The sequence below is a fragment of the Pteropus medius genome, unplaced genomic scaffold (assembly GCF_902729225.1).
Source record: "Pteropus medius unplaced genomic scaffold, Ma_sr-lr_union100, whole genome shotgun sequence".
NCBI lineage: Eukaryota > Metazoa > Chordata > Mammalia > Chiroptera > Pteropodidae > Pteropus > Pteropus medius.
This window is the reverse complement of record NW_024348527.1, coordinates 1,172,097-1,187,482: the sequence shown is the minus strand read 5'-3', so window position 1 is coordinate 1,187,482 and position 15,386 is coordinate 1,172,097. Positions and strand designations below refer to the sequence as shown.

Sequence of the window (15,386 nt, the reverse complement as noted above, 5' to 3'; positions counted from 1 at the left end):
GACATGGCTAGATCCCCCCCACAGCAAGACCAGTTTCTCTAACTGAGGAAGGCAGGAGGGAGGTTGAAGCACGAAAAAGGGGAGTGAGGCTGTGGGAAGGAATTTGTGGTAATATTTTGGAAGCGAAACTGCAGAAATCTGTTCTACTTGGCACTGCAGGGGTGACTTGAGATTTGAAACGAGAGGTTAGGAAAGTCTTTCTCAACTCTGGCCATGTCACACTGTTGCTATTGCCCCTCAGGCTGCCAGGGCCCAGGGCCTAGGGCCTAGCTTAAGTCTGGCAACTGAGGCTCCTTCTCCAGAGAACCTACCTGAAGTGCCTGGAAAGCCTGGTGCTCGATTGAAGGAGAACCACATAACTGTGGTTCTCCTTCAAGGAGTGCCCAGTAACTGTCTCAGATCCATTCAATAGGTATCTCAGGACATGTGAATTTTCTCTCTTCTCTCTCAACTCATCTCTTCCATTTTGCCCTACCCCTACGTTCATTGGTCCCTCGGACAGAGGGCACACAGGTATATGATTCTCTCTGACAGTCTGTATGGGAGTACCTGTGGCCTACAAGTGTGACTGTACTCCTGGGGACAATGGGGTGAAATGTGTGAAGCTGAGACTGAGTCAGAAAATCAGGGATATTTGGTCACTGCAGAGGGGGCAAGAGAAAGATGAGGACTAAATTTATGAGGTTGGCCATATGTCAGCAGCTCCTGCAAAGTTTAAGGCTGAGATGAAAAGGAAACAAATGGTTAAAGGAGACAGTTTGGATTCCCTAGAGATTTACATCCTTAGTGCTGCCTTGTTTCTCAGTTAGTGTGGATAATTGAAAGCCTATGTGAGGGCTTTAGATTTGAGAAGTGTGTTTCCTCTGAAAAGCCCAGAGTATCTCAAACAAATTACCAATTTCTTCTCACAACTTTTTTGTCAGAAGGCGTATAAGGTACCTATGATCCCATTAAGCAAATAGAGATATTAGGAGTGAAGGAGTTTAATGATTTGGCCAGGGTCACACACTGAATCTATGCTAGAGTAGGCTGAGAACTCTGTTTTTGTTGTTGTTGCTTGTTTGTTTTTGTTTTTTGAAAATATGCTGAAAATATGCTGTGCTATGTAAAGGGAGTTATTTTTTTCCAGCTTGGATGTCTTTACTGGGGTTTCTATTTTTCAGCCCACACTGTGAAACACTGGAAATGCTGAGCTTGAAACCACATTGCAATTTACCATGCAGAATTGTTGTCAGCCAGTCTTTCTTTTAAGAGACAAAAGGGAACACTGTGAAACTGCAGCAGGGGGGATCTTCTGAGGTAAAACTGGGAAGGGAATGGGAGGGAGGATTCTAGCCTAGATAGGCTAGAATTCAAGAAAGCTGAATTTCAGTCTTAATTTGGCTAATAACTTGCTATGTGACTTTGGACAATTCTCTTCATCCATTCAGGCCATGATTTCTTCAACAGTACAAGGAGATAAGCCTAGCCCACCTTGCTTATCTCACAAGCATGATGTGAGTTAACTAGAATCTATGTAAAATGCTCACAAAGGAATGTTGAAACCTTCTTCCCCGACCTGCTTGCAAAGTACTTTGTATTTGTGCTATCCAAGAGAAATATAATGTGAGCTACTATGTTATAGCTATATTAAAAAGTTAAGTAATTAGGTAAGATTAATTTTAATAACATTTTATTTAACTGAATGTATCATAAATATTGTCATTTCAACATGAAAGTAAAAATTGTTAATGAGATATTTGAGATTTTTTTCTAATACCTAGTGTTTTAAATCTGGTGTATACTTTATTTTATACTTACAACATATCTCATTTCAGACGAGCTGCATTTCAAGGGCTCAGTAGCCATATGTGGCTAGTGGTTATCATATTGGACAGTACGGGTTTATACTTTGTAAAGAAACTTCACATATATTGAGAGTTGGGCCTCAAAAGAGTAGGTATGACAAGTGCTATCTTATAGATATATATAGAGGTTCAGAGACTTGAAAAAGCCCCAAAGTTGGAGCTGGGTCTCAAGTCCAGGTGTCCTGTCTCCAGCATTTGGGTCCTTTTCCTTTATGATTCATTAGATACTGAGCTGATTAAAATCGAGTACATTGAACAGATTATTCTCTGTTCCCCTGTGTTTCTACAGAGTGATAGGGATCATCATGGAAGCAACCTGTGCCACTGGCTCTACTGGCTCTGTTTTCTGGACACTTGGAGTGATGCAAAGTGTTTCAAGGAATTGAAAAGAAGAACTAGTCATCCATCTCCACTTTGCCAGCAAATAGGGGCAGGCCCAGTCATCTTTGATTCAGTCATTTCCCTCCTTACCCCTATCCATGAAATTTTTGTCAGCTCCTCTTTCAAAACTCATCTTGCAATTTAAGAGGCATATAACTCAGATGTAATGTGTGGGCCTCCTTTGTATTCTGATTCTAACAAAGCAATTATAAAAATGCATTTATGAGACAATCATAAATCTGAATTCTGATTTAACTGATATTAAATAATTACAAATAAGTAATAGTGATGATATTGTCACAATTTAAAAAATTCTTATCTCTTAGAAATACTGAAGTATTTATGATGAAATGATATGTCTGTTATTTGCTTCAGATTGGCCATGAGTTGCTAAATTTTGATGCTGAGTAATAGATATGCAAGGGCATCATTATGATATTCTCTCTACTCTGTATATCTTTGAAATGTTCCATAATAAAAAGTTTAAACTTTTTACATTTTGAATCCATGTACTTCTCTCCATTTTCATTGCTATTATTCTAGTTCAAGTCACCACCATCTCTCACCTGGACTATTTTAGTCGTCTCTGTTTGCTGCCTCACCCTCCCTCCATTCTCTACTCCCCTGCCCCAAGAGTGATCTTCTTAAAAATATAAGTCAGAGCCTTCTAATAGCTTCCTACTATATTTAACATAAAAGCCACATTTGACCTTCCAAAGTTTCCATGATCTGGCCCCTCTCTGCCTAGGTTTTGGCCTTGCTCACTATGCTCCCACCCACTCGCCTTCTTGTTCCTCAAAAGCTCTGAGCTTTTTCCAAACTCAGGGGCTTGGCACTTAAGTTTCCCTCAGCCAAAAACAGTCTTCCTGATCTTCATGTGACTTGCTTCCTCATAACATGTACTTCCTCGAGAAGCCCTTTTCGATTGCTATCCAAATTAGCCCACCCTATTCCCCATCCACACTCCATCCCTATATCCTTTGTTTAAAATTTCTATGTGTCCTTTACTACTATATGAACTTGTTCTTGATTCATTTATTTACTTTTTTATTGTCTGTCTCTCCCTCATTCCCTTATTAGAATGTATTCTCCTCAAGGATGGAGACTTCAACTTATTGGACTGTTATTTACTCTTGTAGTCTCAGATCCAGCAGAATGCCTAGAACATAAGGGCCCTCAAAAGGTGTTTGTTGAGTGAAGGATTCTAAGATACAAGGGCAGATAGGAAAGTGAAGATAGGATTACTAAGGTTAACTACCATTTACTGAACAATCGATAAATGCTATACATGTGGTAAGTCATTCATTAGCTTAAGAAACTTGTCCAAGGTCACATAGCTAGAAACTGGTGAAACCAGAAGTCAAGCCTAGGTCTGCTTTAACTCTAGAGTTTGAGCTGATAACTTCTAAGACATATAGTCTGATGAAGAACCATGCTAATGTCCCCATGGGTTCAAGAAACAAGAACATTTTAAATGCTTTCTAAAAACAAAGATGTTGTAATTCTCTACAGTAACCATAGGAAGAGGTCTTGTTAGCCTTCTATTGCTATAGCTTTTGTCTAGTTGGATCCTTGAATACATGTTGATCATATAAGGAGACTTACCAGGAAACCTGGAGGGCCACTTGTTCCTGGGAAACCCTGAAGCCCTGGTTCCCCCTAGAAAAACAAGCAAAGCTTAGTGAGTAGCAGCAGGAAGCAGTAAACATAAAGGAGATGGCTCCCTTGAACTACTTAGGCTGAGCAGTGGGGAAACAATGGGATATCAGGATTGGGACACCAAAGGGTGGCACAGATTGCCCAGTCTCCCCAACAAGTAACTATACCAGGATGTCATAGTTTAGGGAGCCCTTTGTAGTGTGGGAAGGACCAAGGCCCATGGCAGGGAAAGAAAACTGTCTAAAACAGAATTTCAAATGCCCAGGCTAATTGGGAGATAGAAAGGTTGATCATCTCTTTTATTTCTAGTGGAAGAAATTGTTCAGTGTAATTTACTATAGCAAATTATAGGCTGCAAAGAAATCAATGGTTTTGGAAAAAGAGTAACAATTACAATTTGGATAGGGACACAACACTTTAATCAGTGTTTCCCTGATATACTAATTTACATATATGTGCCATGGAAGGGCTCCCTAAAGTTTGGGAATGATCAGGGAGGCAGTAAATCTTTCATATGCTTCCAAACTGTTTCCAATCAATGATTACTTCCTGTAAACCCGGAGAAGGCCTGGAGCTATTGCTTCCACAAAGACAATATTAAAGAAATGGGACTAAACACCTTCCCCTGCCTATTCCTTGACCACAGGCACAGAATCACAAAACTTAAGAGAATTCCAGGAAAGAAGGGAATGCAGGTTATTGAAAGATATCTACACACCTCAACAGCATACAGCCATCTAAACACAACCATATGTACATTCTTTCACATAAAAATACAGACTATAAAATATCTTGGTTAAACAGGTCTACAACTTTGGCCTTGGTAGGTGAGTTAGGGCATCTACTGCCACATGGTAGCAGTATATAATTTTTGCAGAGTCAAGTTTTGAGGGCAAATAACTTTTTTAAAAAGGTAACTAAAAAAGCAATCATTTATATCTTATGTGTTCTTTCACAGTGTTTTGGGGACAACATAAGTATTCAGAAAGTTGAGAGTTAGAAGGAAAAAAAACACAACTATTTAATATTTATTTAAAGTTATTTAGCATCTTGATAATTGAATCTATAAAACTGAAACACAGGAAATATCACTTAAACAAATACTCAGAAACTCAAACATACTCATATCCACACACCAAAATCCAGAATTTTTCGAAAGCTTTTCAAAAAGGACAAAACAAAGAAGGCTTTGCCAACACTTCCAAGCAAAAATCCATTGTTCGGAACTCTCTATCCTTCCAGTATAGTCTGGTTATTAGAGTTGAACTTTGGTACTAATAGGAAAAGACTTATTAATTTTTCCTGATCTTAAGTGTTCACTACCTTAGATCCTTTCTTTCCTTTGGGAAATCCCATAAATTCCAATTCTCCAGTAGATGGTGGAGGTCCTGCAGGGCCAGGGAGGCCAACATCCCCCTATAAGATCAAAGGGAATGTTAAGCAAAGCAGAAAGCACACAGACCATTTCTTTAGAAGGTGGATTTGTCATCTGGATGTAATTCACAAATAAACTGTCCATTATTTAGCCTCTTCACACTGACCCTTGCATCAAAGAGGAAACAAAACTATTAGTGCCAAGGGGTGAGAAGAATTATAAGCCTCTACAAATGTATTTTGTACCAGCTCTGTGGAGGGAGGAAGGCAGATGGATGAAAAGAAACCACAGGTTCATGGTTGCCATGTCATGTATGAAGGGTACTTTAAAAAAAGCAATAAAGGGTTTTGCGCAAGGTGAATGGTCACCTCGTGGCAACAGTGATCAGACTCTAATTGGTCCAGGAGCACAAGAAGAGGCGGTGAAGTCCATATCGGAACATAGGGGTGGGGGGACTGAATCTGCTCTTTGAAGGCAGAGCAATCTACAAGAGGCAGCTATGAAGAGTGGAGAGGACAAGCTCCCAGTCTCCCTTAGGCTTCCAAATCACTGCATGATTTGTACAGAGGGAAAAAGGAGAATAAAGGAGAGGAAATAAAATACAATGGTGAAAGAGTGGTTAGGGAGGAGAGAGGGGATAGAGAGAGGAGGAGAAGGAGGAGCAAGAGGAAGAGGAAGGAAACAGAAGAGGAGGAGGAGGAGGAGGAAGAGGAGGAAGGATGGAGGTAAGAGGAGAAGGAGAGGAAAAGAAAGAGAGGTGACACAATATACAAAACACCAGGGAAATACCCAGGTGGAAGGAAGAAGAAATATATTTCAAGAGAATATATTTGCAAGACATACACCCTTCACAGGTAGGAAGCGGAAAGACTATAATATTTTGAAAGAGAAAGACCATGATATCATATGTGCGGCATGTGCACATGTATGTGACCCCACCAGAGAATCCACGTGGGGTGGGAAACGCTCATTTCTCAAGGCAAAAATCTAAATACCCTTACATAAGCAGGCACACGGGTGCAGCCAAAGCTGTTTCTTGGAGCGTATGGAATGCAGATGGTATTTTGCAAAATCTATTTACCTTGTCTCCTTTCTCTCCTTGGAAACCTAACCCCATATTTCCCTGGGGCATGGGGTGCAGGGAGGAAAAACAAAATCAATTACTAAACAAACTCCAGGAACTTCAATTGGAATGCAGTCTTTTTACCAGAAAGTGTGTTTCACCAAACCAGAATATCTCTGGGGAAACTAGAGTACTTAGTGGTAGGAATCCAAATGCTCCAAGACGAAGTATACTTACGTCAAGACCAGGAAGACCAAGAAAGCCTGGAGGACCCTATATTAAAAATGAATGGAAATAGTTAGCACTTGTTAGTTTCAGCCAAAAAGAACCTTGGCATGTTGAGAGTTACTGGGGTAAGTTTTCCACTGTCTTGGTGTAGCCTGGCTTTTGTGCAGCAAATTCTAGCTCCTTCTCCCATGGTTCCTTTTTTTTAATCTCCTTTGAAATCTCCCAAATTGACATGATAACCACATTCATGCTACGGTAGTGAAGATTTCATGTGTGATTCCTCCCAATAGGCCAGGAAGTTAAAAAATGATGACCTTATGTGAAGCTATATCAAAGTAATAAGTGGTGAGATTTCATGCACTGGAGAGAGAACAATTTGGGGCAAGGCTTTCCCAGAACCACACAGATGACTGGCTATGCTCTTCCTATACCAGTGATAGCAAATAGGTCAGGTATCAGAAAGATAGGTAGGTAGAGCTGTCCAAGGTGCAGTGTTGAGAAGGATTTTAAAGCTGCTTCTGCGTTCAGGATAGGTGATGGTAGTGGTGATATGATTAGCTATCAACATGTGACATGAGTGAAGGGAGTGGATGGTAGCAATATAGGTCAGGTATCTGCCACCTATGGGCTATACTTTAGATTGAGCTAGACCAGGAGGCTTTATAGGTGCTGAGTGGATAGTCAGAAAGACTCTAATAAATAAAGACAACATATAGCTCCTTACAAGAGCACACTTCACTGTAATCCACTAAGAATGGAAGTTGCCTTTCTCCACTAGGAGAGCCTATGTTTACATTAAATTTATGTACACCTATGAATGGTCTGGTGGGGAAGGCATGATTACATGGTAGATTTAGGATACTTACTTGTAATCCTGGTGATCCTATGGGTCCTACAGCTCCTGGGGAGCCGGGTATTCCTCGTGGGCCCTAGAGAGGCAAGTTTTTACCAAGATCAAAAAAGCAAGACAGTTTCTCAAGGAAAATGAAAATATATGTCCACAAGAATTACACAAGAATGTTCATAGCAATTTTATTCATAATAGTAAAAAATTGGAATGTCCCACGTGTCCATTGATAAAAGAATTAATGAACTGTGATGCATCCATACAGTGGGATAAATACTCAACAATAAAAAGTAACAAACTACTGATGTATGAAACAATGTGGATGAATCTCAAAAAAAAAAAAATTGCTAAGTAAAAGAAGCCAGACCTCAAAGATTCCATAATGTATTATTCTCTTTATATGAAGTTCTAGACTAGGAAAAACCTGATCTAAGGATGGAAAAAAATCAGAATAGTGGTTGCCTTTGGGGATTATTTAGTTGGCAGGGCAAAACTTTCTGAGGTGATGAGAATGTTCTATACCTTAAGAAGTAAGGGATGGAGAGACTAAGTGAAGTCAAGACTTAGAAGGAAGAGAAAGGAAATGTATAACAGCGCAATATTGTTTTGACAATAACTAATAACCTATGGTCTCCTTAGTGATCACAAATCTCTTATTCAGCCTCCAACACCCCCATTCCATAATCTTTATGGTTTATTTATCATGCCTGTGTATGTAGATGAAAACTATACCTTTGTGGGCAGCAAATATAGTAGATGTTCTTCTATAAATTTAATCAACACACTATCTAAGACAATGCTGTTTAGCTCTAGGGGACCTGGATGCCTTTGGTCCTTACTCATTTCTGTTTGCAATGTGCTCATATACATCCTGTTTATTGCCTACCTTTTCTCAAACTATTCTCTCTGTTTAGAAAGCTTCCTCCTATTGCCAGCCAGCCTAAACATCATTCACACTTCTGAGATGCTACCTTCTCTACCTTAGATATAAAATCTTTCATGATCTATCCTTAGATGGACAGCATCTCTTCCTCAAAGCTTTTGTGGAATTTTTATCCCATATTCCTATTAGTTTTTCAGAGCCTGGGGTGGGGTAGGGTGGGGCGGAGGGCAAAGACCATGTCTGCATTGTCTCAGGGATCACTCATAGCATTTTGCTGATAGTAGCTCAGTACCTATTCTGAAATGAAAGAAGAAAGGAAGATACCCTGATACAGGAAAGAAGGAAGAAGGAAGGGTTTTTTCTTTTTTCTTTATTTTTTTTTCAATTACAGTTGACATTCAATATTATTTTATATTAGTTTCAGGTGTACAGTATAGTGATAAGACATTTAGAAGGAGCTTTTCCTAAGTTACTTCAAAGGAAAGTGATGACAATGTGGAAACTCAAGGAAAACAGAAAGTTTTTATTAATACAACTCAGGGCTTTTCATGAACTCACTATTATTTAGAGTTCCTAAAAGGAATTTCTACACAGAATACTTTTTAAAGAAGAGTGTTCTACTTTGGTTTTACCCACAGCACTCTAAACACAGAGAAAACACTTAGCAAATACTTGTTGAATGAAAAGCAAAATTATTTCCTAACATATCCCAGGAAGTATGTAGGATCCTGGCATAAAAGTCTGCCTGCTGTGTAACTTGAGGTAGACAGTTCATCCTCTTATTACTTTCTCATCTGGAAAAAGTAAATAGTGTGACCCATTCTACGTCAACTTTCCGGATTTTTCTTGAGAAATTCGACAAAGAATTTCAAACACCATAGAGAAAAATGAAAAGGGACCATTAGTAACGGTTGACTAAAAATTGACAGGTCAACACATAAATAATAACTTACAGTGATTCCATCTAATCCAGGCAGCCCAGGATCCCCCTGAGAAAGACAAAAGAGATTAATAAATCAAGCCTCTGGTATTTCATAGATAACTGACCTAAGATTTATGGACATGAAAACACATTAGTAAAACTTAGGCCTCTTCTCTCAAGGTCTTCTGTTTTAAATAATGTATGAATCGGACATGTTCAACCATTTACTTTTTTCCTAAGAAAAATATGGACTCTAGAAAACAAATAATATATCTTTAGTTGAACAGGATTTCATATTTTACTTGGATTAATTAATTTTCACCTTTGCTAGGAACTTATTAATTAGAAATTGCTTCTGCAGGCTGCTAATTTCCCTGTTCTTTTTGGAGGAAAGCTACCTTCTTGTGTGCTCTCATCCACGGAGAATCTCTGCGCATATGTATACAATACAAATCAGATATCTCAAGGGAGAATCAACAGAGCATACAGTCTCTGATTATGTTTTAATTACTTTGCGGCATCATAAGTCACTGTATGAATCTGTAATATAACCATCTTGTGGAAAGTGCTGTATTCTATTGGGTCCAGGGTCTCTTTGCTTTTTGGCCAAATCCATTTAATCAATGTTTGCTATGACAATAGCCATATTTTGACACCTGCTAGTGTTACCCACTTGGCTTACAGTAAAACATCAGCTCTCTGCAGGATGGAAAGAGCACTGCTTGGGTTTTGGCTCTTTGGTAAACTGGCTGTGTGACTCTGAGCAAGTCACATAGCCTCAGTATACCTCAGTTTTTCTACCTGTAAAATGAGAAACATGAATCTGACAATCATGAGGTCCTTTCCAAGACTAACATTCTATCTTCTGGCATGGCATCTATAGCCAAGAGCTTGAACCCCATACCTTCTCCAGTTCTCACCCACCCACCTCCATCACTCCCTTCCAAAGTGATTTCCAATGTTCTGGGCTCTGTGCATGAATGGAAGACAGAAAGTTTCCATCCTCAGCTGAATGAGCTTGGGTGCATCTTCCCCTCATGTTGGGCACAGAGATTCCTATTTGCTACCAGGGAAATGATGGGCTTCCTTCCCGCTCTACAAAGGAAATAGGATCAATCATTTCACACCAAAACTTACTAAGGGCCCACAGGATACTAGCCAGCATACACCAAGAGTATAGTAACAAGAACATAGAAGGTTCTTGTCAATTCTACGAAGAGATGAAAGTTTCCAACCAGCTACAGAGTTGTCAGACAATTTTTACAGACAGCCAGGGGCCCAGAGAAGGGTGATAGGTTGGTGTTCAGGGACAGAAAAAGAGCAGGGACAAAATCCTGGGCTAGTGGCCATGCTAAGATGGATAGAGACATACACAGCTTCAAACCAAGGTATGCAGACATCAAGGATTCTAGAGCAGATGAAGGGTAACTGCCTCCAGGAAATGCCTTGGCTTATCAAAGAAAATAATACCCATACAAACTGTTTGCTGATCTATTTCCTATTTTTGGTCTACATCCTACAAAGCAAATCTCTTTGACAGCATGGTTGCAAACATTTCTGTCAATGTTTCCACCACAAAGAGCTTAAGATCCTTTTTATATCCAGCTTACTCTGCTCCTTAAATAGAGACACAGATGTTCGCTCTGGAAATGTTTTTATTAGAGGTGGAGACCAATCCCAGGGAGGTCAGCCTATAGCCTACTCAGCTGTCTGCCTTAGAGGCTCTTACCTTCATTCCTTTGAAACTACCTTGGGCAAAGACAGGTTCACCTTTAGATCCTTTCTGACCAGGAGGCCCCTGAGTAAAATAAGAAAAAAACTCATAAATGCACACACACAGTTTTGTTAATAGCATGATCTCATCAGATGGAGGATGGAACAGCAAGAGGATGAAATTATGTGGCTTGTTCTATGCCAGAATTGGCTGTGCTAAGGGACAAAGTACATCCTCTGAATAGGCAACGTGTCTCAAAGCTATATGCCTGCTCTCCCAACCTCCAAGTCAGAAGTTTGGAAAGGGACTAGAAAGTCGGAGACTTTGAATCTATTCAGAGCAGTGAACTTTTTCAGTAAAGAGACAGATAGTAAATAATTTAAGCTCTGCAGGCCATATCTGGGCTCTATCCCATATTCTTTTACTCTTCTTTTTTACAATCTTTTAAGAATGTAAATACAAGTCACAGGTCAAGGGTCATGTGGGCCAGTTTGCCAACCTCTGGTCTAAGAGAAATCTACAAATCCATCTCCATCCTGTGCTACTACCACATAACTTCAACTTCAACACCTGTCTAAGAGGCCAGTGTGTCTCACTAACATAGAAAACAGCTCAAAGTATGCCTGATCCATCTATCAACCAGACTTTTACTGTCGCAGTGGCAGATGCTGGGTGTTTGCTAGATGTCACTCTCCTGAGGAAAATCAATGACCCCATACCTAAGGGGAAGTCAGGATTAGAATTAGGGGTACAGCTAAACTTTGATGATTGAAGCATTGGTTGAATGATGAATTCTTTGAGTTAAAAAAATCATAGATATAATAAAAGAACAATGAGGTCTCAGAAGCACTAACCAGTTTCTTTACTAACACTTTCTATGTTCCCTTATTATTGTGGCCACTACTTTCATTAAAAGAGTGTTAAAGAATATTTACTCAGGATTCAGCAGGACTAGTAAGGTTCAGCTTAGTAAAAAATATATATCTAAGTTCCTGCTTAGGCTTAAGGGGAGGTTTAGGGATAGGATTAGGTTTTACCCTTCTCCTTTGGCTGTCAGATGTTTATTACCTCAAGATTTATTTTCTCCCTTTTGGGGGCAGCATTTCCTTAGTTTCCTGGATATCTACTTACTTAACACAGATGTGATTTGTTCTCCTCTCCTGTTGCCATGGCAGTGTCTGAAGGCCTTTGTGACTCAAACAGTTCCTACTAAGTCAGTAATATATCCTCCTTCCCTGCTGCATATTGGTTTGGTCCTTAGATATCAAGGTCCTTTATGACATGTATGTATGTCTCATTTTCTGACACCTATACCCACACCCACAACTTGGTCACTGAAGACAATGGTGCTGCTCTTTCAGTAAAATATCAATTAATTAATGTAGGATCTGTCTAATAGTGTGATTTTGAGCTAAATATATCACATTAGTACCCTTATTAGTTTAGATGATTTCAAGTGAGGTTGAGAATGGGCTCAAAATATTTTTTTTTTCTCTTTCCAGCCACTTGTAAAAGCAGCCTTGCAAGGGCATGGTATCTATTAGAAATCCCTTAGATCCAAATATTGGAGCTCCATCTGGATGAATGGAATGAAAGAAAAATGGTGACACCAGGGTCTAATAAATGCTTTATCAATCCAAGAATCAAGGGTTATGATGTCTGTGGGGGAGGACATGGGAGAGGAACACAAACTATGTCTGTGTAAAGTTGGATTTCTCAACTATTTCTCACTATTGACACTCTGGGACAGATTATTCTTTGATGTTGGGGAGGGGGCCAGCAGCACACCTCCAGTTGTGACAATCAAAATGTTAATAATTGTAAAATGTCCCCTTGGGGGGCGTGAACACTCCCAGTTAAGAATAACGTATATACCAAGCTTGCCAAACCATTTGGGCCATTGTTAGTGCTTCCATGATTCTATATAAGCCTTCCAAAACTACATTTCCAAATATTATCTGATGTGGTGACATGTGATGCAGTCCAAGCATGTACTTTGCTCTGAAATTTACTAGTCTTTCAACAATCTTGCCAACTCTAAAAGTATTATTTTAAAAAATAACCCTAAGTAGTAAAACATGTGTACACTCCCTGCAACTGGTATTCTTCTTTAGACTTTTAATGTGTCTAAATTAGACTCTTAAATTAGACAAGGGGCCACAGTGGTTGCCCCACAGATGCTTAATGAGATCTCCAGAGAACAACAACAACAAAAAAAGGGCAAACTTGGAGAGAGGCAAAGCCACTTGAAATAATGTACAAAGATCTGGCAGCGTACAGGTGATCCGAGAAGCCCAGGAAAACCATCAGGGCCTGGAAATCCAACAGCTCCTTGAGTCCCATTACAGCCATCCTGGCCAGGTGGGCCTCTGGACCCTGGCTGTCCAGGGTGGCCCTGTTCAAAGAGAAAAGAAAGGATCATGTCAGGCACAGGACTCTCAGCTACTCCAATAAGTTTTATAGTGAAAGAAGCCAAGCATACTGCCAAACTCTAGCTCCTTGTTCATTCCCTTAGCCCCATCAGCAATGTTCTCATAGCCTTCCTTTATACTCAGGTGTATGTGGCTGATGACAGCTCAGTGTTACCTCTCCCAAAAGGATCAATGCTTTAATAGGATCCAAGCTGAAACCAAAAGGATGAAACATAAAGAGGTGGGATACACAGGTGGTTGCAACTTCACCTTCCCTGGGTACAAAGATGTACTAAGATGGGGCTTAGCTGTCTGGAAGCTGAAATTCTACCAATATGGACTCATGCCAGGCTTTGGGATTCCTCAGAATAGACTGAAATCTGGGCAGCCTGGCATGGCTTTCTGTATTGGAAGCTTTGTTTGCATGGGAAATGATGATGGATTTTGGTCATCAGAGTAGAAGAAGTTTTCACAGCACCACCTCTCCTGAAAGCGGCTTGATTGAAAATAAGCATGTCCTGGAAGAACTACACTTTCAATCTTATTTTATCATTATCACATGCCAGGCTATTGTTTTGGTTAGAGAAATGTTTCTTCTCCATACTCACTGTGGAGGCAGTTGTTTTGCTGGTTTATTAATAACCAAACATATACAGTTGGTCTAAATTCAATTATTTTCCAAAGTTGGGCTTTCTTGGTGCATAGAGTCTACTTTTCTGTAAGGAATATCTCTTTTTTAATATGTTAAAAGTGGGTTGTGTGTTGGGTATGGAGCAAAGAGATGACCTGGGAGACCATAAATATAGATGGGTTAATAAAAGGTAGACTCTCACATTCTCACACACACTTTTTAAAGCCAAGTATATATATATAATGATTCGAGGGAAATACGCCACGTGTTCAAAAAGCAACTTTTCAAATTATTAGAGGAAACAAACTTTTATCAAATTCTTATTAAGAAAATGCCTCATAGAATTCTATTTCATTTACGTTGCTATTATAGCTATAGGCGATAGTCTGTTAATACAAAAGTATGCATCTACACTGCTGGACTCAGAATGCTAAGTCCAGAGGAGGGGTCAACAAACATATCTTTGCAATAAACTCGTTACAATCTGTGCCTTTCCAGACTGAAGTGAGTTGCAGTGGGGGAAACTGAGACAGTTTATTAGAGTCATCAACATTTTATTACTAAATGAGATGGCTATTCTTATTTTTCCTGAAGATATACACTTTACCTTCCCCAGATCTGTGCCTTGGGAGGCTGGTCCTTCTGTAGTTTTCTTGCCTGAACTACTGATATCTTCTATCTGTAGGTTTCCAGAGGCACCCGTTCACTCTTTTCTACCTTAGATGAATTCTCTGAAATTAACCTCTGACTTAAAATGAGCTAGAGCTTGGAATTCAAGAAGTCAACAGAACACCCAATTATCTCAACCCAGAAAGGCCTTCTCCAAGACACATTGCATTAAAACTATCAAAAATCAGGGGAATTCTGGGAAACATGGCAGATTGAGAGACGTCCTCAGATCTCTCCCCTTGAAACAACAGTAAGCTGAACATCTAAAACTCAACAACAACAAAAAACACCGAAACTGCACACCAGCACATCTGAGCGTGGGATCTGCGCATAAGAGCTACCACAGGTCAGAACCCCGGGTGTCGGGTGATAGACTGGGAGAAATAAAGAAGCTGCCTCTAGCAGCCGCCAGAGCTCCCTGCAGGAGGACAAGGAGGGGAGAAGGTCCAACGACTTCCCTGAACAGTCCTGCTTGGACGTGCTATGAGTTCCACGTGGCAGGCGGCTGGGCCCAGTCATCGGGGCAGAAAGCAGAGAAGTGGGATGGGACCTCAGAGAGACAATAGTTGATTTTTACTGGCCGTGGTTGCAAAACTGAGGCTGAGCCACAGCATTGAAATCCCAACCCAAAGGGACCCTCCCACATACCCTCTGAGACCCATCACCGCAGAGCTCCAGTGGAATCTGAGCAAACGCTGCCAAGACCTTCACCGACACAGACGGGGACTGAAAGAGAGTAGCAAGTGTGATTAAATA

General features: G+C 40.1%; 1 protein-coding gene across 1 annotated transcript in view; it reads right to left on the bottom strand.

Moving 5' to 3' along the window:
* The window catches only part of COL4A6 (collagen type IV alpha 6 chain), a 303,300-nt gene that overhangs the window by 44,496 nt on the left and 243,418 nt on the right, over positions 1 to 15,386 (bottom strand). The window contains exons 6-13 of the mRNA XM_039879752.1: positions 13,198 to 13,314; positions 10,935 to 11,003; positions 9,237 to 9,272; positions 7,420 to 7,482; positions 6,563 to 6,598; positions 6,344 to 6,385; positions 5,211 to 5,303; positions 3,834 to 3,887 (exon numbers count right to left, since the gene is read on the bottom strand). Of these exons, the coding sequence (XP_039735686.1) occupies positions 3,834 to 3,887; positions 5,211 to 5,303; positions 6,344 to 6,385; positions 6,563 to 6,598; positions 7,420 to 7,482; positions 9,237 to 9,272; positions 10,935 to 11,003; positions 13,198 to 13,314 (510 nt within the window). The remainder of the gene's footprint in view (positions 1 to 3,833; positions 3,888 to 5,210; positions 5,304 to 6,343; positions 6,386 to 6,562; positions 6,599 to 7,419; positions 7,483 to 9,236; positions 9,273 to 10,934; positions 11,004 to 13,197; positions 13,315 to 15,386) is intronic.